General features: G+C 39.5%; 1 protein-coding gene across 2 annotated transcripts in view; it reads right to left on the bottom strand.

Moving 5' to 3' along the window:
* The window catches only part of LRRC1 (leucine rich repeat containing 1), a 98129-nt gene that overhangs the window by 37338 nt on the left and 34899 nt on the right, over positions 1-25892 (bottom strand). For both annotated transcript variants that reach the window (XM_032104644.1, XM_032104645.1), the window contains exons 5-10: positions 13773-13829; positions 12140-12203; positions 11387-11461; positions 9507-9651; positions 6763-6881; positions 5696-5779 (exon numbers count right to left, since the gene is read on the bottom strand). In XM_032104644.1, coding sequence (XP_031960535.1) covers positions 5696-5779; positions 6763-6881; positions 9507-9651; positions 11387-11461; positions 12140-12203; positions 13773-13829 — 544 coding nt within the window. The remainder of the gene's footprint in view (positions 1-5695; positions 5780-6762; positions 6882-9506; positions 9652-11386; positions 11462-12139; positions 12204-13772; positions 13830-25892) is intronic.

The raw sequence follows: 25892 nt of genomic DNA, 5'->3' as shown, positions 1-25892 counted from the left end.
TCTCAGTCTGAGGCTCATCTTCCTAACAGCTTCCTCATTATGGAGAAGCAGTAAGGCTGGGACACACATAGACAGGGTATCAGCTTGGTTGCTAAAACTCCCCCCCTATGTTGTCATCATGACCAGCATTTAGCATTTCACTCTCCTGCTTTTTTGCCATTCATATACCCACTACTAGTCTACCTTAAACAGTCCTCCAGAACTCAAGTCTTAATACATTGCTTCTCTGCTGGTGTTTCTGATGACTCTCAAGCAGATATCAGCACCTGTTTACTACTCAAAAGGTATGAATCAATTCTTCTCTCCTTTAGCAGTCAGCACCTTTCACACAGCTATAAGCACTGCAAAAAAATTACATTATGACAAATACTGTAATGATTAGTCTTCAGCTGTCGTGTGACTAGCTAGAAGTCCAGTGATGCATCTCTTTTATTCAACTCTCAAAAGAGCTGTCAGCATCAAAAACTCTCACAGATGTAAACAAGTCTGATAAATATAGTGGCAATTTAAACACAGTTCCTCTTGTGTTGTAAAATCTTTTCCAGCACTATATCCAAAATTTTGTTTTGGTTCAAAGAAAATAAAGTCAGAATTTTCCTTGGCTCCACATAAACTGTATTAATTCTTTAACTGCAAGCACAGGGTACATTTAGGGGTGGAAAAAACTGCCCAATTCACTATCATTAACTATTATTCTGTTGTTATTATTAACTTTAAATTGGCTAGGAAAATCTTCAGTAAACTCACTTCAACACCTCCTGCACCACTGGTGAACAGTAGGAGAGGGGCTCACCAAGACAGCTTCTTAGCCCTCTGACTCAAGTGTTCCTGCACTTTTTCTCAGTGTCTTTCTTTTTTTCCTTTGAGACACACATACTTCTACACAAATGAGGGAAGGGACAGGATATCAAAAGTTAAAATCAGAAAAAACAAAGTGGTCCCAACTTGTTTTAAAAAATTTAAATTTAAAAACCATAGTTATTGCAAAAAAAAAAAAAAAAAAAAAAAACAAACCAACCCTATAGTTTTACCTAATGGAGTAATAATTCTCACAATGTATCTCAGAGCCAGGAAGGACACATTACCAGATCTCTGCAGATTGTAAAGACTCATTAACAAAAGCACATAAACTGGAAAACATTCCAAGGAGGTTATTTATGCAAGTGCCAAAATCAACACACCAGTTTCATCAGCGTTCCTGTGCCAGGGTGGGATTTCAACACCAAAGAGTCACCAGGCAGGTCTTTCAAGTTTAAGGGGAAAAACATTTGTAACTATGAACAGGTTTAGACATTCTCAGTTCTTGCTGAAGTCTGTTTCACCACTTCAGTCAGAGAGAGACTAAGCTGCAAAATGAGATACTGAAGATGAAATCTGTGACTCAAGCCTTGGTCATACATTTAGTTCTTCCACATTTTACCTTTATCAGCACACAATAAAGAAGAACCTTTGAACCAGGAAACCTTGAAGGTGTATTTACATACAAACTCCTTAATAATCCCAAGTCAAGAAATTTTACACCAAAAGATAAGGAATGGTTTTACAAATGTGCCTCGCAATAGATCTTGCAACGTAATAGTTTAACACAGTGACTCAAAATCCAATTCTCTTAAACTGTTAACAAAACACAACCAAATCAACATCCTTCTACTCCCTTCCCCAAAAAACACACACTACCACAGAAAAGCTAGAACTCAGAGATTATCTCACCAGGCTACATTAAAGCAGGCACATAATTTCCACCGTCCTATCTATAAAAGTGGCCTTTGCTACTGAAATAATTCTGGATGAAATGACAGCAACACCAAGCAGGTACAGTATTGGGTACAAGTACTCTTTTCTCTAGCTGAATTCCACTTTTTTTTCTACACACAAGACCGTGTCTTTGTCCCTCTCCAACAGAAACCAGTAACAGCCTGTCTCATATCCATGTTTTATAGGGCCGAAGACTACATGCGCACAGCTGCTCTAGCACTCTGTAAGGCAGAGAAAGAATGGAAGAGGTAAGAAAAACACGTAAAAGAAAAGAGGGAAACATACTGAGGAAAAATATCTGCACTGCATACTCTACTTCTGCTTCTGCGAGGGGGGAACCAGTGTACAAATACCAACTTTGATGTGCAAATGTCCACGACCCCAGTCTTTGCCATACTGTCTCAGGAGACATCTTAAGCAACACACAGCAGGCAGGGTTGTTGAAAATTACTTCTGACAGAAGCTTGTGCCTGGCTTTAAATCTTAGTTAGTCAGTTTAAGATGAAAATAAACAGAAAACACAGTATACTTTCTCACTGTCAAGCAGAGCCTTCCAACAGACAGTAAAAGGGTGACACATTTTCCTGTCTTCCCTAAGTGCACTACCAGTGTATTTTGTATTTTTTTCCAAGTCAGTAACAATGAGAACAAAAATGGAAATTGAACATTTCACCAAAGACACCAAATTGTTCCTCCCTGCCATCCAAAGGGAAACTCAGAATTGAAATCTTTGCCATTATCAGCCCCCTAAAGCTGCTCCCGTTGATGCTTTCCATAACAGCAAACAGTAATTGTTATACCTATGCACTCAATTATGTGGAACATTTTTCTTTTAGCGACATGAAATGTGACTCTTCACTTAATTCCTCTGAATTTTAAGCAGAAAACGTATACTATGAAATCTTCGTGTTTGGTTTAAAGCAAAATGCTGTTGGTTAAGAAAAATACTATACCGAGAAAATCCAGCTCCAAGAACAGATGGAACATGAGCAGAGAGCAACAGATTACTTTGTTTTTGAAACTACCATTTCAGCACTCTAAGAAGGCACTCTAAAAACATTCAAGGAAAAATGTTTTACTTCACAGCTGTAGCCCAAGGAATTCAAACTGAAACTTGAAAAACTGAAACAGAAAAGTCTTGTTAGCTAGAAAGCAGGTTCTGCAACGCAAGCATTAACAGTATTTTTGAGGCACACCACTGCCATGAGTTGTTTATGCTTTCTATTTGTAACATTACTATCTTGGAATTCAAATGCACTGATCAAAGGTGAGATGACCCTGCAGTTAGAAAAGGGCTGGCTTCCTTTAAAATTAAATAATAAAAAATTAAATATCCACAGAGCAAAACATAAAATCTTACATTACATGTAATTTCAAAGCACTTGTTCTAATGAGACAGACACGTTGGCGTGGACACCTTTAAAGGAAAAATAAAAATTCTATTTCAAAGTCATTGATAGGGAGCCAAAGAGCTCTGCTTCCTCTGTTTCCCTGCCAAGCTCCCTTGGGAACCACCCTCTCTCATTTTTATTTCCTGGACTTCCACAACTCCCCAGCTCACCTCATTCCAGACACTACCTTCCATTTTCTCATTATTCACCTTCTCCAAACACAGGCTCAGCCCTGTCTTCATTCCACTTCTGTGCAGGTGTCCCCCTCCCTCCCTCTCTCTCATGTGCACTGAACTTCTCTAGACACACTCTCATTCTTCACTTCACCCTTGGATATCCCCGTCACCAACTGAGCAACACATTCCACCTCTGAAAAACGTCGCTGGTTCCAAGTCTTCAGTATCTTGCTCAGTATTAATCCCTCTATTGTTTTCAACTGAGCTCTTGACCCCACTATACCCCCAAACAGACATGGTCCATATTCCCCCTGCTTTACCTGCTTCTGCAGCTGAGCCTTCTCCTCTCACCTGCTCCTGTCCCTGCTTCTTCCAAGCCACACTGATTGCCCTTATGCACCACCTCCAATACCATGTATTCCATTAACTGAGAAAAGCGCTTATACACTACACAAGATATTAATGTCCAACCTGGAAATAAAGTGTACCAGTAAAACCTTCCATGCTAAACTCAGAACAATTCTGCTCAAAGGTGCAGTAGACATAAAACTGCACAAATCTCAAGTACAGGCATTTTACCATACCTGTGTTATGTATTAACTTAAAGGCCTTTGTAAAGACATGGAAAGTCTTCTGCTGTATGAGCACAAGATGAGAAAGACATTAAACCATTAGAGAGCATCCAAAAGAGGGCAACAAAGATGGTGAAGGGCCTTGAGGGGAAACTGTATGAGGAGTGGCTGAGGTCACTTGGTCTGTTCAGACTGGAGACTGAGGGGAGACCTCATTGCAGTTACAGCTTCCCTGTGAGGGGAAGCACAGGGGCAGACACTGATCTCCTCTCTGTGGTGACCAGTGACAAGACCTGAGGGAATGGCCTGAAGCTGTGTCAGGGGAGGTTTAGGTTGGATATCAGAAAAAGGTTCTTCACCCAGAGGGTGGCTGGGCACTGGAACAGGGTCCCCAGGGAGTGATAATAGCACCAAGCCTGACAGAGTACCGGAAGTGTTTGGACAATGCTCTCGAGGCATATGGTGTGACTCTTCGGGCTGTCCTGTGCAGGGCCAGGAGTTGAACTTCATGATCTTGATGGGTTTCCTCCAACTCAGCATATTGTAAGATGAAAACTGCCATCCCATCCCAACGCAGATAGTTTTCCCAGGGTCTTGCCTCTTGCTAGCAATCATGCAACCTGTCTGGGTAAGACCTGTAACAATTCTCTGTTCAGAACCAGAAGCACCACTGCAGAGAAGACACTGTTCTGCTAGAAAAGCTGCAGTACTAACATATCTCCTCCCTCACCTTCCCCCAATTAGGTGACTGGCCTGTGGCAGCTCAGACCAGGACACTGATTGATGCTGCCGGTGCCACAGCACGGCAGCTGCCCCTGCTTGATCCCTCTTCTTCAGCGTTTCCCCATCTCCTTGCCACTTTGCTTTCTTCTCATACCTCCTTCTTGAGCTCTCCAAGCTCCATAAGGAAGCAAGTCAGAGCTGATACTCCTCTCAATTTCCATCCAATGGCTGTCACCCAAGTACATAACCCTCCTGCTCCTTAGGTGACTGAAAGTGGAGAACAATAGCTACAAGCTCAGAATCACACACTAGATAGGAAAATTAAGAGGGAGAATTACTTGGACAAATATCACAGAGAAAAAGTAGTACAAACAGAACCAACTCATAGTCCCATGCTACAATCATAGGATGCTGCTTTCCCGACTTTTTTTCCACAATTTACGCCTCAACTAAACTTGTAAAGCCTTCAATAAGATTTAGTTCCACAACACAAACTCTAGCCTCATTTCATTCTACATACTGTTACAATAGACAAGAAGTCCTAGTGCTCATTGCTGCAAAATCTGAGGTATCTTGGTCACGTCAGGTCCTTATATTTAAGGACAAAAGTAGTCCAGAGATCTCCAAAACCAAAAAGACTGTCAAGACAGTCACTGAGCCACTTTTCAGAGTATGAAACTTTCCCTTAGATATTGGTCATAGCAGTGAGGTGAGGAAGTGTGTGGCAGTAGTTTCATACTACATGCAGAAGAGACATATTGGTGTTGCATGCACCCTACCAGAACTCCAAGTCTTCAAATAGTGCAGGACCTGACATCTACACTGGGAATTAACAGTTGAAAATTAATTAGATCCCAGTTAGTTACACGCTAATTAGATCCAAGCCTTTTTGTTCAACTACAAAGACATTTTGTACTTCCAAGCCACCAAATCACCACAGTTCAGATCTAGTAGACAAGTTTCTGGTTTTGATCAGTTTGGAAAGAATACCCATGGGACCAAAGTTGCCTGCTACTTCTTGTAGGCATCTGAAATCAAGAGTTTTCTGTTTCTACAATCTCATCTGTACAGAACTTACCTCTTTGGGCAAAGATGTTAATTTGTTTCTATCAGCATTCAAATTGTTCAGCTTCTTTAGTTTTCCAATGCTCTTCGGCAATGACTGTGCCAACAAAAACAAAACAATACACAAACAGAATTTGTAAATACACAGAGTCAGGGTAAACCACTTAACTCGCTTGTATAATTAATTAATAGTCTGATCCACTTTCAAAATTGAAATGTAGTTAATCCTCATTACTGCCAGACCTTCCAAAGAAGGTCCAAAGGTTTATATTTCAGAACAAGTGTCCAAGAATGTCAGTTTCTAACACAAATTCACTCATTAATTATCTCTGCACCATGACAATAGACACACAACAGCTGTGTACAGAATGCATGTATGTAGGATGTGCGTATTATCTAACTTTACACTCCTAAAATTGCTTCTTGGTCAGCTATCTCCTAACTGAGGTGCTATAAACTGACTGTTAGAGAGGCATCTTTTCAACAGTCTTAAGCTTCTAACTCAACCAAGCACAAGAAATGCTCAAACCTAGTTTATTTAAAGACAGCTACTCTCCAAGTGTCAGCGTCACATGAAGTTTCAAAATAATGGAAGAAAACACCTAACAGAAGGAATTCTGAGATTTTATTTTCATTTAACATATTTAACACCTGGCTAGAGCAGATCAGCAGAGCAAGTAGTTCAAGCTCTTCAGAGCTCAGGCCTTCTATTCAGTCCCAGCAAGACCGATCCAGATAATGCACAGCAAAAAACTTGCAATAATGCAATACAACACAAACCCCTGCATAAAAAAACGCAACAAAGTAAGCGATACCTGCACTCCACGAGCTCCAATTCTCTCACTGGTCATGAAAGACTCAGAAGTGAATATGTAACTGCTTAAGCATTTGAAGGGCAGATTGCTACTACACACAGCTTGATCTCCAGCATTCATTTAACAGGTAAGAAATAAGATGCATTTAAAGAAAATGCACTACTTAGCAGTAGCAAGGGTGAGTAACCTAATGAGCTAAGTGATTCAGCACTTAACAGCAGGTCTTATTACCACCTGCCATTTGAGCAGCCATGACCATGCTTACCTGCAGCTGGTTTTCTGTGAGAACTAGTTCAGTAAGGCTTTCACAGTCTCCAATTGAATCAGTTAGTTGAATCAGTTTGTTCTGATCAACCTTCAAAATGGAGAGCCTCCGCAATTTTCCTGGACAGAAAGAACAACATGGATTTTTAGTCTAGTATCCTCCAATACCTTTAATTCCATTAATTTTTACTGCTGCAAAACACCTAGAAATCCTCTAAAACAATGAAAAATTTTTTTAGGTGAAATAAAAGAACTCAAGCACTACTTTACTTAGTGCTTGCACTATTTTTGCAAGTTTTAATATGACTGAATTAATATTCAATATTCATATCCAACCTTTAAGCATATTAAATTGAAATAAAGTTACAATCTGAATGATATCCCATGTAAATATCAAGGATGTGTCTACCCAAACGCCTATAAACAAGGGAAAAAATTACCTGTTTGCTCCTCAATTATACAATGTTTATTAATAAAGAAGTCTTCAGAAGATCACCTACACCTAATCAGACACAGTGAGAACATCCTGCACTGAAGTGATAGCCCAAACCCAAACAGGATCAAGGTCTCTTTGTCCTAACAGAGAACCTAGTTAGTCAGACATGAAACCCAAGTTTATTCTTTAGATGAGAAATCAAACTTCTTTGAAGGTGACCTTCTCAGGAAGAACAAAACACTATTTCAGTGCAGAAAACTCTCTTTGTTCTACTCCTTTGTATCCGAATGGTCTTTGGTGCAAAAGCTGACTCAGGCAGAGCCCAAGATAAAGAATTCAGGAGACAACACTAGGTGCTGACACCTCCCTGCCACCCCTGTGTTTTCCAAAACAGCTGTAATACTCTGGAGTATCAAATTCACTGATGATGCTAAATCATGAAGAGATGTCAGACACACAAAAAGACAGCAACCTAAACAGAAACCTGAGGTTTAGCACGAAGAGGCGCAGAGCTCTGCACCCAGACAGAGTAAACCTATGCACCAGCACAGGCTGGGAAGTGACAGCTATAAAAGAGCCCTGCTGAAAAGGACATGGATACCATGCTGAGCACCCGGTTGAACACTAAAGAGCAGTGAGCTCTCATCAGAAACAAACACCAATAGACTACATCAGGAGAACTACAGCCAGCAGATCAACAGAAGTTGCTACTATCCTATCTATGTGCAATTAGTGAAACCACACCTTCAAAATCATTCTCAGTTTCATGTGATGTCCTGTCTTCCCCCTCAACTCCCCTGCTCAAGTGATGGGGGTCCAGTAGGAAGCTACCAAGATGGCCAGGGCACATGTGAGCTGAGGCTGAAGGAGCTGACTTTGTTGACTCCCACCAAGAGACAGCCAAGGAGGCATCTAGAAACTGCCCAGGACCACTGGCAGGGCAGTTACAGACATGACAGAGCCAAACTCCTCTCTGCAGTGGCAGGTGAGGCAGCAATGGCTGCAAACTGCAGCGTGCGAGATCCCAGCTGCTCATCAGAAGCAGCTTCCTCAGTGGGAGGTGGTGCAGCACTGGCACAGGCTGCCTGGGGGTGCTGGAGCTCCATCAGAACTCTGGAGACTGGGTGAGACACGGCCACAGCTGACCTGACCCACTGGCACTGGTGAGAGCCCTGTTTCAAGAGCTCTACAGATCCACCAATCCCACCAAGAATTCAGTGATCAGCTGGGCAACTCCCAGGAGCTTCCACAGAGACCAGCAAGGTTCACTTCTGCCAACAAGCTCCGTCTAGCCAGGTGCATGGGCTGCCGACTTTCAGAAGCTACAGCTCCATTTCTGATGTACAAAAACTGTACTGGCCAGCACAGGTCATCAAAGAGGGCTGCTACAACTCTCTGTCAAACAAACAGTAGGCAGCTGTAGGACCCACAACTGCCACCCCACTCCCCAAGTCTAACTCCTAGAGAAACTTTTCTTAGCCTTATATAGACTATATACGAAGGGGGAAGGTCTGACCACTCTTTTCCAAATGTTAAATGTGGTTAAACCACATTCACAAGTCCTCCTTCCCCTACACCTTTATTTTTTTGGGGGGGGGGGGAGGTGGGAGGGAATCCTCTAAAGGAGAGGGTATACTCCTACAAATGGAAATTTCCAGAAAAACAGCTGATGAGTAGAGAAAAAAATGCTTGTTCGACTACTTGTCACAACTACTGCACAGGTAAAAACATACACCTTAAAAAAGGCACTGGTAATGCTTCAGGAAACATTCTTCAGTTACTGAACCCAGTCTAAGGGGTCAGACACAGAAAGGTTGTAGCTGGAATCCTCAAGGCAAGGATTAATGGGCTGCGAGGCAAACAGCCTTCCACTAGGTTCAGTAGAGGATTAATCACATTGTCCAAACGAAGATAAACACACACTGCCATTCAAAATACTGTATTTTGATACAGTGATACTTTCAGCCAGTCTTATCAAGTGACCCACAGCATGTTGCAAGCTACAATTTTACATTGTTAAAGAGTTCTGATGGTGACATGGATACAATGGGAACTGAAGAGACATACTAACTTTTATGTTGTTTTGGATGTATCAAGTGAAGACTGAAAGAGGATTATGAGGGAGTCATTATGCAGGCAATTAAAATGCAGCATTAATAAAGCTATGCATTTCATACTAAGAAAAAATAAAAAAAAAAACCAACTTGAGATAAACTCATCTCTTGCACAAAAAGACTTAAAAAACGCAAATGACTTCCAGTTATGGTGGATTAAATGGTTCTGTGTGATAGCATTCATCTTGTACTTACCAATGCCATCAGGTAAGACCTGAAGTAAATTTTGAGAAACAAGCAAGTCTGTTAAAGAAGTCAGACCACTAATTTCTTCAGGAAGGCATTCCAATTTATTTTCAGAAACATCCAGACAAAGCAGGTTTTTCAGGTTTCCTACTTCCTGCGATACAAGACAAAAAATTTAAGTCATGCCCAAACACGTAAGAAAGCATTTTGAAAAACGAAGTTCCACAAAGAAAAACAATTATCTGTATGACCTCTTAATTGGCCATTCTTTGTACGACCTCTAAAAGCAGAAAAAAGTAAATAATTACACTTTACATATGATAAACCAACCAAGTGATTCAGTCACGGTTTCTTGTTTTAACTATTAAACTGGCTTCAGTAGTCAGGCAAGCTATGCCAAGCACACCCAGGCAAGCACCAGCCAAACCTGGAGTTTTCCTCAAGTAAAGACTGCAAAGTTGTTTTTTTCAGAATGGCAGATTATCAACCACTACATAATTAAAGTCTACCCCTCCCAATTAACCCTAGGCAAATTAGGATTAGTCTCTCCTGGCTGCTACAGCAACATGCCATGACATCTAGGGATTTCATATCCTCACATCTCCCAGCTACAACAAATGTAGAAATAGGAATTGAGGGTGTTGCTCTGGCAAGCATATCTGAACTGCCAAGTTATACTGCCATCATCTACTATTATTAATGACTACTTAATTTTTTTACCATGGCAACCCAACCATTAGACAGAGAAATACCTTTGACTTTATTAGCTATCAGAGCATCCCCCCTTTCCCCATGCACACAGACATCCCTATACACACTTGAGAACAGATCTCATTTTAGTCATCCAAATCACCTTTCAGAGAACAGAATGGCTGAGGAAGAAGTGCCTTTTACTTTTACATATATGAAATTTTCATACAGCAATGGCCTTGATCCTAAGTTACAAGATCGGTTCTTTTACTTTTGAAATGCCTACCTCTCAAGAGGATCTTTCATTAAACACATACCCTTTATATTACAAGTTCACCCTTTGGACGCTGACCACAATAATGGTCAATTTTAACAAAAACGGCTGCTGAAGTCACACTTGACCTTTTATGAACTATCACCTCTACTTAAAAAATTACTAGGCCAACCAACAAAAACAAAGTCAACTAAACCCACTGAACTGTAACTGATTTCCAAGACACACAGTTGACAATGAGATCCATGCAGCAAGTAAGAGCAAACTGCAGGAGGAACAGAGAAAAACAGGTTTTGACTTGGCTGTAAAAGAAAAAGAGGGAAAAGGAACCATCCCACATATTATAAAAGTTCTTAAGAAAGGGAATTTAGAGTGCTGTAAGCTTTAAATGCTAAGTTCCGTCATCCCGTGACTGATGTCAGATGGGGGATTTGCCTGAATAAACCAAAATTTCTGTTTATGGTAACAGTTCCATTATTGTACTTCTTCCAAATATCATGCTTAAATGGATGAAGATGACTACAAAAAAAAAAAAAAAATAGGATTCATACTCAAAACTTTTAAAACTGCAATTCAGATAGATACACAAGGTGAGGGTTAGCTCAAACAACTAATGGCTCCCTGATCTTAGGGCAAGAACTATAAACAGAGGATGTGTCATCCTACAAACTGAACAATGTGCGTATTAGGAAACAATTCCTTTGTCAAAATGCTTAAAAGAAAATTTCTGACAACATACAGCATCATGGCCAATCCCTTACAGAGGAACTCATTAAGAGAAAACCCTTACACACCCAAAACCAAACCCAGGCAAAGACCCAGACTGAAAAAATACTCCATTTTAAAGCACTTCCCTTTAGGAATGAATGAAAAAGTTTTCTTTTAAAAGCATCTTCAAAACAGTATCAGTAGAGCTCATTTTTACCTGAGGTATTTCAGCTAATTGGTTTCCATCCAACCAAAGGTCTTTAAGATTGAAAAGTGCACCAATTGTTTCTGGCTATAACATAAAAAGCAGTTAAGTTAAGTAGCATAGGAGCTTCAAGTAAAAAACAAACAGCTACCCAACAATTACAGTCTAAGTAACCCAATTCTTACTGAGAGCACTATTTAGAAGTACCTTGGTTAGAAGTAGTGACTATAAGCATTTGGAAACTCCATCATACAAATTAATTGCTACAGCTTAATAAGCTACCATTCTTTACCTGGCATGCACTAACAAATTGCCTGCACAGCCTTGATCTACTGAGAATCCATCCAACATTCACCTGAGCCACCTTAAGGGAGATGACAGATATATTTTTGGTAGATTTATCTGTGACAATGTAGGAACTTTCAACCCCTTAGCCCAACCATCCCCTGACACAAGTCCATATGGCCATTATAACTGCAAGCACAGACAAGAGTTTGTGTCCTTCCACTCCTTTTTATTTCCATAAAAAAAGCTGGGCCATTTTCTAGAGATCAGCTGCAGTTTCTCGAGTAAAGTGACATTGTACTGAACAAGACTAAGCAGATATGAAAGCACCAGCTCACTGTGAAAATTCATCTGTACCTATAAAAAGACTCTCCCTCCATACATTTTTCTTTCTTCCATTTTGGACATCCTATAACTTATTTAACCTAAATGATGCATAAAACAAGACCAATGTGCAGTTTCAGTGGCATGCTCTCCTACCAAATGATAAAGTTCATTGTTTCCTAAATCAAGTTCTTCTAGTCGCTGCAGCTGGGCAAGAGATCTGTGAGATAAGTCAAAACAAAACCACATTAGACTAAAGCAACAGAAACCCCATGTATTTGAATAAGCTCATTTTACTGAAACTTGAATTTCAAATCACAATGTAGTGTAAGCAGACAGTTATTTTACCAGGCACAGACTGTTTGCAGCAATATCTTACTGAAAAAATAATTTGGTTTGTCAGTGTAACTGTATGCCCTTGAAACTTAAAACTTAGTAAGCAACCAAATCATTACTTTTTTTTAATTTAACAGTAAGTCCCCTGGGGTAGCAAATGCCACATACTTTAGTACAGTTAGTTAGATTTACTTTTAGGGGAAATTTGCAGTTATGCAATTGCATAAAAATTCCCCACCGTGATCACATAACTGTGTGACTCAAGACTCAATATCCATCATTTATCTTCTCAACATGATCCATCAATTTCTGAAATACTTCAGTTTTTGAGACTGCAAACACAGGGAAGCACAAAAGGATGTAAAAGAAGTTCAAACAGACAGACAACAGAGGGCCACCCTTCAAAATCCGGCTGTCGTAGAGCCCTTGCTTACTTTCCCCAAAGCTGCAGCAGCACAAAAACCAGAAAGAATTGTCAACTACATTACTGACAGTCAGAATTTTCCAGGAGCAATAAAACTGTCAGCATTTGTGATAGCTTCATTCTGACACTGGATGGCCAAACTTAGCTAGCAATTCCTATCTTCTGACCACTGACATTGAAGTGTCTTGTGGCTCACTGCCATCAACAGCCACAACCAAGGCACTGAGTAGACTGACAGGAAAAAATTACCCCAAAGCAACTGGGGAAGACATTCTGATTAAAATAGGTTAAATCTTTTACAGTACCTATTAAGATTATCTAAACAAGCACAAGGCATCAACAAAACTCTTGCAAGAAGCAGACAGATAATGAAGGAAGGAAACTCCTTCACTAGAGAAAGAAGAGGCTGCTTCCAGGCAGACAAAAAGGATCCCCAAAGTATAAGATACCAAATTAGTCTAACAGAAGACCACCAATTCCTCTGCCACAATACAGACAGCACAGATAACTTTTTTCTCCAGAAGTCACAGTGGTTGAAGTCAGACATCAGAAGGCCTAGTTTGCTACCAACAGATTCACCTCCAGGTTTAGAAGCTTTTGGCTACTCAGCCCTGAATACAAACACTTATTTAAACGCTATAAAGGTCTAGAGTGAAAATCTCAGAGATCTTACTGCCCTACTTTCAGAGTTGCAAAATCTCATCATGAGAACAACCCAAACCAGCACTCCCACTGCAGATGGGCTTGTTCAATGCATGCAGGACATGTTTGGTGCTGCTGTATTTCATACAGAATACTTTTTTATAGAACAAAGCCAATCCATGCAGACTGCAGGCTCCTGCTACTACTAATCAAGTACAACTAGAAGTAATGGATGGAAGTAGATGCTGCTAAAAGAAGGGTGTATCTCATGTTGTCAACTGGTTTGGAATATTTTTTCTAGCTGTCATTCAGTTTCATTATGTGAGCAGATTTTAAGAATAAAAACATTTTATGTTAATATAATGAAACACATGCAATGTGACTTACTCAGGTAAATATGTCAGTAAATTTTCTCTCAGTTCCAGTGAAGCCAGGTTATAAAGACTGGAAAAAAACAAAAAAATCCCACATTTTAATACCATCTTTTTATATTCCACATTTTAAGAAGAGAAGTGTGCATTTACACAGTTTAAAACAAGTTGCTATAAACTGATTCTTCTTGTTTTAATTCAGTCAGACCACCATGTGAAAGGCAGAATAGAAAGACTAAGTTGTTGCTTGCTTCTCTGTGATACTTAAAGCTAGAAAGTAAACACATAAAACACAAATTTCCATTTGTTAAAAGGTTTGTAGCTGCAAGTTACTAAACAGAGTATATTACATCTGAATTGCTTTTAGTTACTCGCCTTCAGAATCTGGCATGGGCTCCCAAAGTTACAGAGCACCAGGTAAACCCATCACTGTCCTAATGACGGTGTGCTCATTACTCTAAGTGACATTCTGCTTCTAAGCGGCTCGCTTACCCCATATCCCAGGCTTTTACTAACATCACCATGGCAACATTCAGATTTCTCAGGGGGTTATTTATGACTAAATGGAACACAAGGAGTCAGACATTATCCCAACACTATAATCTGCTCTAATCCTCCACCATCCCAGGGAAAAATGAAAATCAGATATGGTGACTGCAAATAAAACATAATTCTGTCGTAAAAAACTCCTTGCCCTGGTATGCAGGGAATAAAATCTAGACGAAAAACAAGAATTCCACTTGAATTTGAAACAGATGTTAATTCTAAATTTGTACACCTTATGGAAAAAAAAAAAGAACACAAAAACAATTCCATGCATTCAGACTACATAAAGTTGAAATATTTTCTCATCTCAAACAATACCAGCTTACCAAATTACAGAATAATTAGTTAAGCTCCAGTAAAAAAAAGCAGCTGATAACCTCAATAAAACTTAAGCCTCAAAAAAAAGAGAAAAATCTTCACATTGCAACTTCAATACAGTTATCAAAGCAGGGAAAAGCAACAGAATTGATGTAATGACTAAACGGGAAAGAAGATTTTTCATGGATTGACTTTTGATGGTGCCTGAAAAATAAATCCTTATCTCATGCGCCTATTTCATACTGCATTCAAAAAACAATGAATGAAATCTCATAGGACCTTTGATTATGGTCTCTGCAGCCCTTTCCAGCTTATAAAATAAGCACATTTTACCCAACATGTTCTGTATTCCTCCAGAAGTATACTTAAAATATATCACATAGGCAAAGATACTTTAGTAGAAGTCTATTACAAATTCAATTAAAAGATAAGTGAGAATAACTCTGCTACTGCCACTCAAAATCATTGACAGAAATAAGCAAGCCATCATTCCAACAACACAAGAGAAAATTCACACATAAAAATTTTAAAACTATAAAACACAAGTCAAGGTGGGACATGGTATCCAACACCCTCATGAAAACCAAACAAGTGGAGGGGGAGAGGAAAGGGGTGATGGAGAACCATTTTCTCTGCAAAAGGTGTGTAGGTCTGATCTTACCCGCACTGCTGCCCACAGACTGCCATTATGTTTGCATTTACAGGTTTTCTAGAAACTTACTTCAGCCTTCCTTTGAATTTTCCACTTTCTCTTCAAGCTTGTATTAGGTGAGGTCCATGATTCATTTTTATCAAGAGAATACAAAAAGGATGTGCACACCTCCAAGTTGCCTTGCAATCTTGTGTTTACACATCACCCCACATCTACTTATCTCCCTCCCCATCACGCTGAAGTGTTGATGAGTAAAATGGTGCAATCTCTTAATTTCTTCTCTTACCTCAGACAACACTTTGACTGTGGCTGAACAGAAATCTTTGTCAGAAAAGCATGTTCAACAGTAAGAACTTTGGAACCACCATCTTAACCAGCCTCATCATATCATTAGACTGGGGCAGGCCAGTGAATCAGCTCAGGAAATTGATCCTGCTTAAAAATAACCCAGCAAGGAGAGTAACACAGATCCCCAAACCAACACAGAATAAATCCCCTTAAACCCCTGGGCTAGTACAGCTGCCAAGAGGGTGCAAGGAAGGCAGCTGTGCTGCAGCACTGTGAGCACTCACTGGCAGCTGTGCCCTTGTGGGTACCTTGCGAGCATCCAACCACACTTTGCGGAGGGACTGTGGCCCACCACAGTCTCAGCCCAGGTTGTCTTCTTGTGGGAGTCGGCCACCTGCCGGACTACGTTTTCATCTCTAATGACACAGCTTTCTGAGGGAGAAGTGCTTTATTCATTCTACAGCTACTCGCACCCACAGCATGCTCACAACCCTAACTCTACCCTGGAACAAAAGAAAAGATACTGCCCCACACTCCTTTATCCTTTTTAATTCTTCCAAGGTCTTGAGTACAAATCCAATGTAAGCAGACCCCAATAAGCAAAATTAGGCATCCCACCAACACAGAGACCTAAGTCTATGAAGTTTAAACCAGCAAAGCTGCATCATTAGAGTGAAATACTATGTTTAAGATGGATCTATTTGATAGAGAGGTCAGAAAATGGAAGGAAATCAGTGACTTATTATTCTTACATTTTGACTAATTACAGAAATGGCTCCCAGCAAATCTATGTGCTGCAATCTAAAATGTGACAGCTATCATATAAAATAGTATCATATAAAGGACATGCTGATGTACTGAAGCACTAATCTCCAATACATTAAAAAGCAGAAGTATAGCTCATCCTTACATTTACCAACAGGTTCTTACCACATTGTATGTGTACTAAATTTTTTTTTTTAAGTTTTGTTAAGAAACACAATTTTAAGTCTTTTGCAGGAAAAATTTTACGTAACTTATTTTTCAAGTATGTTTTCTGACTTAGTAACACTCTCTCCAGAAAGTGTAATCCTTCTTCTCAGCCACAAATAGCTATTTTTCACAATATACTAAATGAAATAATTTCTTTTTTCCCTATGCCCTTAATTTTACAGGTGCACTGTCAGTCCAATATTTCTAAAGTCCCTGAAAAGAAGTAAAGCAAGCCATACCTTATCGATTTCTTTCCCTAATTCTAATCTTCATCTTGTAGAGAAAATCAATCATGGGAAGTTACCATAAAACACAAAGGCAACAGCAGTCTAATTTACTCACACTAAAGACAGTTCCATCAGCAGCTGTTCACCAACTGCATTTAGAAATGCAAATGCACCACAGAGCATTGCAGGCTGCTTTCCAACAAACACTCCTTGCTCCCAAAAAAAAAAAAAAACCAACAGAAAATGCACAAGCAAATGTAATTTATAGTCTAAAGGGGAAAGAAAAACAAAACAGCAACAAGATTAAAAAAAACACAACAACAAACAAACAAAAAAACACCACCGTCAGAAGATACTGACAGAAGATACTGACTTTTTTTTTGTAAAAAGCATTAATGTTGTAATAACTCTCACTACAAAAGCTACCACACACACCTTGAACACTGAGCATGTGTGTGAAATTACTGAGCACAAGGAAACAGACAAACCACACAGAGGATGAAGCTAACTAAAATAATTACACGTTTTCCATCCCAGCATTCCAGATGATTTCTGGTGTAAGGGTGGAACCAAGTTGAATTTAAAGGTACAATGGCTAAAAATGTCAGGTTCAGTATAAACCAGGTATACTTGTTCAGCACTCTACCAACAGTAACTGTAGATATTGGTACTCATTGTGTGAGCTAGAAGAATGAAGAGAATGTGAAATCAATCACTGAGAACAAAACTAATAGCAACAAAGTAGACATAAATGCTGGAAGTGTCTTTCCTGAGCATTCCTGTCAGGATTTGAGAGAGAAGTGTGCAATCCAACACAATCTACAGATAGGGAATACCACAAATACTCCTTTATCAACTGCAGCAGTCTACTCCAAAACAAGGGTTAGACTAGAATCATCCACTAAAACCAGAAACAAAGCCTGTTGTTCTTTTTCTTCCAAAGGAAGCCAGTTTGGATTGATTACAACGAGATTATCAGCACCACCATGTTCTACAAAAGAACTTTTTCACAGACAGATGACTCTCTAAACAACAGAGATTCATTGCAATAGGTACAACAACAACACTGAATTTAAAAAACAAAAAAAAAAACAAAAACAAAAAACCCCAAAAAACAAAAAAAAAAAAAAAAACCACAAGAAAAACCAAAACAAAACCAAAGAAAAAAAAAAAAAAAAAAAAGAGAGACATTCCATAGTTACTCTGGATGAAACTACGTTTTCAGTGTATAGCATACATTAAATGTAGTATCTTTTGTAAAGTTATAAAATACAGAAGTGCTATGAGTTTATCCTAGCACTTTAACCTTGGGGAACAGTTGCAGCATATTCCTCTATCCATGAGGACAGAAAGTCAGCCTTAAGAGCAACACCCTACACCCCATTTCTATCCCAGTCCCTGCAAAAAGACTAGGAGGATCCAAGCCCTTGGCAGAGACTAGAAAAGGTTTCTGAGAGAAGCACTGGGAAGCATGATAAGACATACACTATTTCCTTGTTGGAAAAAGGAAAAAGTTAAAATTACAAAAGTGGAAAGAGAAATGTGGGAAAAGCTAGGAAAAAATGAAGATAGATGACAAAAGGAACTGACAAAAGCTAAAGATGCTCTGTCAATAAAAACTGAACAACGCCCTTCTCTTGAGTAATAAAAACTACACTTTCGGACCTTATGTTAAAAGTGGCACACAGCTGAGCCAGCAAGACAAGAATACAGGCTTTGGGAAATAAGGAAGCAAAGCTGGAAGAGATGAAGATCTAAAGCACCTGCAGAAATCCATGGCCTGACCTGCACCCTTTCCAGCATGTTTCAAGCTGGTTAGGGGAATAAAAAAATCCCAAATGTAATTTTTCCTTACATTTGTAAAACTGCAAAATGAAACACAGGACAATGGGAACAGTCCCCAAATTTATACAGAACAATAGAACAGTCCTGCACAATAAGGATACGTAAGTGAGAAACAGCAGGTATAGATTCCGACTATGGTCTGGTATTACAACTTTTTATGCAGCAGCAGCAATGACTTCAAAACACAGCTCAAGGATGCAGCATACAGAAATCAGAGATTAAGTCCACATTTTGGCCAGTGCACCAGTTCCAAAGGACTCCACTGAGCCAGCATCTGAAGATTACTGGTACTTAGACACCCTGCCTGGATATACAGCACATACACCTTAAAACATTTGTCATGACTCTAAACTGGGAAGGAAAGAAGTCTAAACTAGGCAATTTACTGTCTTTTTTTTGTGCAGAAAAGGAACATGGGTTTTCTGTCCCTTCAAGGGTCTTCCAAGAGATAAGGTAACCGTAGTACTCTGACAATGGCAGAACAATGCATGAAATTAGCCTTATTTAAACAGCCCATCCCCACAGCCAAATAAAACTACCAGTAACATGTATGACCCTGCCCCAGGACACACCAGTCAGATGACAAGTCACTCATCTGACAGAATCCTAGTAAGCTACTCCCATCCCACAAGGCTTCTAGCTGCAGATCAACAATGCACTGAGAACCCGATGCTTAGCAGCTTTTATTCCCCAAGAAAATGACAGGGTTAATCAATAACTAGCCAGCTCTCAAAATACCACTTACTCAGACTATAAGTATTTGAAGGTGCAGCATATACCTTTGGACTTGGAACAGGGTAGGCTCCTGTTCCAAGTCACACCCAAAAGAAGCCTCTTTCTCTTCTTTCTTGACTGTTTCCTCAACTGCACACAGACCCTGTAAAGACCAAATCTCCAAACTCCCAAGCCTACATCAACCATATCATCCTGGTCTGCATAAAAAAAGTGTGGCCAGCAGGTCGAGGGAAGTGACTCTACTCTGCACTGGTGAGACCCCACCTGGAGCACTGCATCCAGCTCCAAGGGCCCCTGCACTGGAAAGACACAGTCCTGCTGGAGCAGGTCCCGAGGAGGGCACAAAAATGGTGAGAGGACTGAAGCACCTCTCCTGTGAGGACAGACTCAGAGAGTTGGCATTGTTCAGTCTGGAGAAGAATTTTTTTACAATGAGGGCAGTGAGACACTAACAGGACACCCAGACAAGTTGCAGATGCCTCCTCCCTAGAAACCAAGGTCAGACAGTACAGGGCTTTGAGCAACCAGATCTAATGCAAGATGTTTCTGCCCACAAAAGAAGGGCTGGATTAGATGATTTCTGAAGGTCCCATCCAACCAATCCAACCCATTCTATCAAATTAGATGCCTGAAGTTGGATTGTTTCAAGAGCTCCTGTAGCATGTACCCCTTTCCAGAGTTAACTACCACCTCAGTTCTTCCCTGAATCTGCCATATTTCACCCACAGTTACTATACCTGCCAGCAACGCATCTTCCCCGTGTCTAACAACCAGCAACCAGCTCCATGTGGATTTTTGGTGTAATTTAAAGCAGTATTTGCCATATAGGGAAGGATTATGCTTCCAGAAATTACTAAGGGTCTCTTGACACATAACCATGTAGTTTGTGGTCTATATGCTCCAGGCATGCATTTTTCTCACCTTCTTAAAAGGTTCAACACTACATGCTTATTTTGCTTCCGACTACTGCATAATGCTGGCAAATAATTAGACAAAGTTACCATGAAAGAACCTTGGAATTCATATCCATTATATGGTAACCTACAAATAGTTACCCTTTGCTCATAGAAACTTGTTTTACATTGTGAATGACAAAAAAGAGCACTGATGAACTTTTGCAAAACTAATCTGACAGAATTGAAAAAGAGACCTTCTGCCCACACCATACCACAGGGAAGAGCGATTTATGCAGATTCTTAGGTACTGAATGCCAGAAATTCTTACATGAGCTGGAAATTACACGAAGTATTAATTTCCTAATTGAGAGCACTTCCTTATTTCAAAACAAACTGATCTTCACACACATGAAGTCCTGCGGTTCTACCTTGGAATATAAGGGAAGCTGGAAAAGCAACTAGAAAGCAAAGTAACTAGATTTGGTTTTGATGAAACTATTATTATGTCTCGCCAGTACTGTTAAAGACCATCCAGAAATATCTTTGAAAGCTTTCCTCCTCCTCCTTTTCTTTGGAAGCAAAGTAACTTCATGTAACTTGTATCTAAATTAAACATTATTCTTTCCTCTCAAATTTAAGTGTATAACATTCAGGGGAAAGGCATGAGGCTTTCCTTAGCAGTCTACTTCTAGAGCTTGATAAGCAGAACAGCATTCTAGTAATAATTCTTGTAACAAAATCTGAAATTAAGGATTACGTTCTTAACACTTGTCATTTTCTACAGAGCTGGGAGAACAGGACACAAATTAGGGTGGGGAAATACTCCTTCTGAAGACTGATTTTAAATAGGGACCAAAAAAGTAAAGTTGATAATTTTGTCCTCCTAGACTTAGCACAGACATTGAGAGTCAGAGAAAAGTGCATTTGCATAGTGAGTTACTTGGATTGAATTGTCATACCGTTAATTGGCTCGTAAAAAGCTACATGTCTTCCAAAAGTGAAAACAGGATAAAAAAGTATAAATATCTTACCAGCCACTAACTGAGAGAAAGCCTCAATACATGGCCAGTAGTACAAGTCACATTCAAATTTTAGAAATAAAATTCTACAGTTTATGGCCAAGGAAGTCCCTAAATATGTTACAAAGATAGTCTAAGTTGCTAATTAAGATTAGTTTTCTACTTAAGCTTGGCTTTCAAGTTGCTGAGATCAGTTTTACTCAGTCCCTCATGCATGGCAACAAGACCAAAAAATGGACAGGAACACTGAACTTCCTATGAATTTCAAAGGCATCATTAAGAAGAAAAGAGAGATTTGTAATTACAGCTCATCCTGTTCACTTTTGAATGTTTTAACCAAACACCCTCGTATTTGCTTATCAAGATTATTGAAATGGATTGGGAAGGCTAAACAAATTCACTATTACCACAAAATTTCATTTTTAAAATATCTTCCACTCATGCAACATCAATCTTCAACAACTTCAATAAAAATGGAATTATTTCACTTTTAAAAAATATTGTTAAATATATGTTAAATATTTTTTCTTGTGTAACATACAGGATGCAACATCTCTTATTTAAAGGCCAGCTGGCACTGCATTCACTACGACATTGCTAGTGTTCCTGAAATAAACTTCCGCGTTCTTAACATTCAGTTTTGTCATTTACCAACCAGCTGTGATTAACACTGAATTCTCTACCTACTCAAACTCTGTAAATATTTCTTGCCATGCTAAATTCAGTTAAGCCACAGTAGGAGTTTTTAATACTATTTATATCAGCCTAGCCAGACCACCTACACATAGTCCTCCTTCTACGTATTTGTGAGATAAGCCTCCCCATCACTTCTGTTGTATCATGTAAGACTTTATGTTAATCAGACATTATTATGCTAAACCTGAAAAGACAATTACATTGTCTTGTTCCACACAATCTTAAGAACATTTTCCATTCTGTGTGATGCTCCCAGATGCATAATCTACACTTGAGACATCCAGGCATACACTAAGAAAAACACAGTCACGGACTGGCCCAGGAATCCATTCTAAGGATTGCCATTCTGATCGGCTTCTGGACCATCTGTATTAAGCAGGTCACCCTTGCCTTTGAAGATTCACCCTTGCCTTTTATTCTCCAGCTACTTCTTCTATGATCAATATTAGAAATTCTGGTTCAGAAACGGCTGAAAACTTGAAAACCTCTAGAATTAAACATATATATGTAAAACCACCACCCTCAGTGACTAACACGAAATCTCTGGGTATTTGTGGTTCCACAACTGTTGAAAAGCATGCCTGTAACAAATCCTTCTGCAAAACAATGCTCCTAAGCGCAGGCACATTTGTTCTATTCTTTTCATTATGTTCACTTTCATAATGAAATGCCTATTTCAGCATTCTACCTGCTAGCTGCAAATGTTAAGAGGAAAAATATCTCTGCTTACCTGGTAATTCCCTTTCAGTAGTAAGGGTCCACAGATCCATTCAGCCTGCTTGCAGCTTGGGGGTAAACCAGACTCATCAGTCAGCAGCATCAGAATATCCTTCACATCTAAAGAAATTCACCCCTCCCCACATCAGAAGTTTCTGAAGCTAAAATAAAGCTATCCTACTTTCTTGCATCACAGACTGTGCAGCTGTCTTAAAAAAAAAAAAGGAAGGGCGGGGAGAGGGAGACTGTGAATGATGGGGATACTACAAATCATTACATTTCTGTGATCTTTTGTTGAATCTTCAGGATTTTGAGATCATGTCCAAGTAGGAGAACATCTGTACATTTTCAGGGGAATAATAAAGATTGCGTATGGTGGAGGAAATCCTTTTTCATCTGCCATGTAGGGAACTTTCAAAATACCCTACCTGCAAGTCATGAATAATCTCTTACTTTAAAGCTTAATATCAAAAATAAAAAAAGTAATCTGGCAATCTTTATCTTTCCCAGGCACAGACAAGACTGCTAAAAAATGGTGAAAGCTAAAAACTGGGTAGGAGTTAGATGTCTGGTGTGCCAGTGGGCAGCAGGTCTTAAATCATAATTTAAAGCACACTAGTAAAGTTCTGCCCATTGCTTCAGCCACTGAAGAAATTAGGTGATTTTGCTACCCCTACAGAATGTGACAGATAACTGTCTTTTTCAAGTATGTATTTCATGCTGACAGGACTGTTTTTCCAGCTAAGGCCAATTCCTCATGATGCTCTGTTCTGAGAGTCCAACGCTAGATTAAACATTAGAGATACATAAAAAGCTTTCCAAAGAAGGTACATGGATCTCATTCAAGCCTAAGAACCACAAATAAATCATAAACATACAAAGCTGACACAATCTCTCTTCTCTTTCCAGACATTAAGCTGTAAGAGCACTACGCAGATCTCTAAAATCATCAATCTTTACTGGTAAAAAAGCCAATATTACAGTGGGCTGAAGCCAGCACTACAGAATGAACACATATGTATAAGAAAGGTGCTGGGCATCAGAATATTCATGCTATTACTGTAAGACATGCCCTAGGAAGCCTCACATCCCAATTTTTTCAAATCCCCTTACGTACAAATACTCTGATTTTTCAATTTCAGGAAAAAGTCATCCCCTGTGTTTTGAGTGCTACATGAATAGGGAAGTATTGAAGAAAAATAATCCTAGAAGCAAGGGGAAATTCCTAAATGTTACCCATGCTGGGAGGAACAGGTTATGCCTGCTTGTTGGGCAGCTCTAGACACAGACAGCCCTGCAGAATAGGCAAGGAAATTAGACCTGCTCTCATTAAGATGGAGAAAAGCTGCAAAAGACACTCCTACTCACAGCTTAAATGGTGTAACTTGTTTCTCCAAATGGTTCAACTAGCCAACAGGACAAGTCCTGCTCCAAGCTGCACCCACCTAATTATTAGGTTAAGTATCTCCCATGCATTGGCATTCACTGTTTTACTCCGGATAGCAACCGAACCACGAGTTAAGAGAACACAAATCACAGAAAAACACAAAAAGCAGCGCTGATAATATCAGGATATCTAGTCTGTTATCCAGTCCTAAGGCAGTCCGTCACAAATCTTTCTAGAAAGCCCTGAAACAACGCATGAGCCTAAAAGAAGTAGGTTTAATCCAGCAAGAAAAAAAACAGCGCAAGTAACAGTGCCAGAAAAGCAGACTGAAGTGGTCACACAGAGTAAGAAAAGTTTATATACTCGGAGCATGGCTATTCATAAGCAAGAAGAAAGACAAAAGGTTCAAGGAAGGCCTTGCCTATGTTCTTCAAACATCCAGTCGTAACCCTTAAAAATACTCCTTTTGGCAATACAAAAGAAAATAAAAATATAGAAGGTCTGCACAGAAGAATTCTTAACAGCACAGTAAAAGTACTGACAGAACTCTACATATGAGTAGTTTGAGCAAGTTCAAACACTGGCCTGGGACAGTGAAGCTGAACACTGGCACTCATACATCAGACCATGGGAAAAACAGACTGGATACCTGAATTCACATGGAAGACACACTTCCTCTAAGGGTTCACCGCAAGGCAATTCAAGTCTATTATCTGCCATTAGTAAGAACTTTCTTACTAACATTAAAGTACTGCCGTTTGTAAAAGATTTGCCATTGCTTTTGCTGCTTTCCCCATTTAAGACAGTAAGGCAAATTTGCATTGCAACAAGAGTGTAAGTAGGTCGCTAAAAAAAAAAAAAAAAAAAAAAGACACTAAGTACATTCTGATCACTGTACTACATGAAGATGAGTTAGAGATTTCACTGGCTGTACTAGGCAGCTTCCTAGACAGCACTATAAGACCGTAAGAAAGCACTTCCCCAAGGTTCCACATACTCTAGTGGTCAGAAGACCTGCAGCAAGTACAAGGACTTCAAATTTTCCCCCAAAGCCTAACCATAGTAGAATAAAACACTAGTATATATATTTGTTTGCTCACTATTTGATAGATGTTATATAGAGCACATAGGTGCAGCCTATTCAATCAAATAACAACATGCATTATTACTCAAAGCAGACTGAAGCTCCAATAAGGCATTTGCAAACATATCCAAACACCTTTTGGGGTCCCAGCAGATGAAAAAGAACAAAGGAGGGGAACAACGAGTACCAGTTTGTGGTTTTTACCTCTGGAGAAGCCACAGAGCATTTCACTACTTTTACCAAATACAAGGTGACTAGCAGCACCATCAAATTCATTTGCAATAAATGATGAAAATTTTGCCAACTAAAACAGGAAAGTTGCATTTGTTGGTAGCCAGACTGAAAAAAAGTAAATCTCTTACTTATAGATCTAATGCTAAAAAATCAGTAAAAGTCACTCTCAGAAGTGATCTGTAAGGACTTCAGGTTGCAGCTCCAGTTCACTACAAATAAGACCTCTCAATAACTTCCAGCTGGAATCAGACAGAATCTCTCTGTTGGACATTCCTCAACAGACTTCAGGAACAGTTACATTTTGGGTGGACACCCCATGAGTTTCCCTCTTGCAACATTATCATTTTTCTTAGTTGGAAACTACGCATGTTCAGTCCAAACTTCCTGTTGACTTCCCAACATGTTCCCACCTATTTTGAATACCTGATGATGCAAAAACAACAGCCCCACATATTTGTCTCTGCTTCTTTAAATATAAACCTGATAAAAATTTCTACTAGTGAGATTAAAGTGTTTTTGT

Source organism: Corvus moneduloides, chromosome 3, assembly GCF_009650955.1.
Source record: "Corvus moneduloides isolate bCorMon1 chromosome 3, bCorMon1.pri, whole genome shotgun sequence".
Taxonomy (NCBI): domain Eukaryota; kingdom Metazoa; phylum Chordata; class Aves; order Passeriformes; family Corvidae; genus Corvus; species Corvus moneduloides.
Note: the sequence above shows the minus strand (reverse complement) of the source record. Positions and strands in the feature narration are given on the sequence as shown.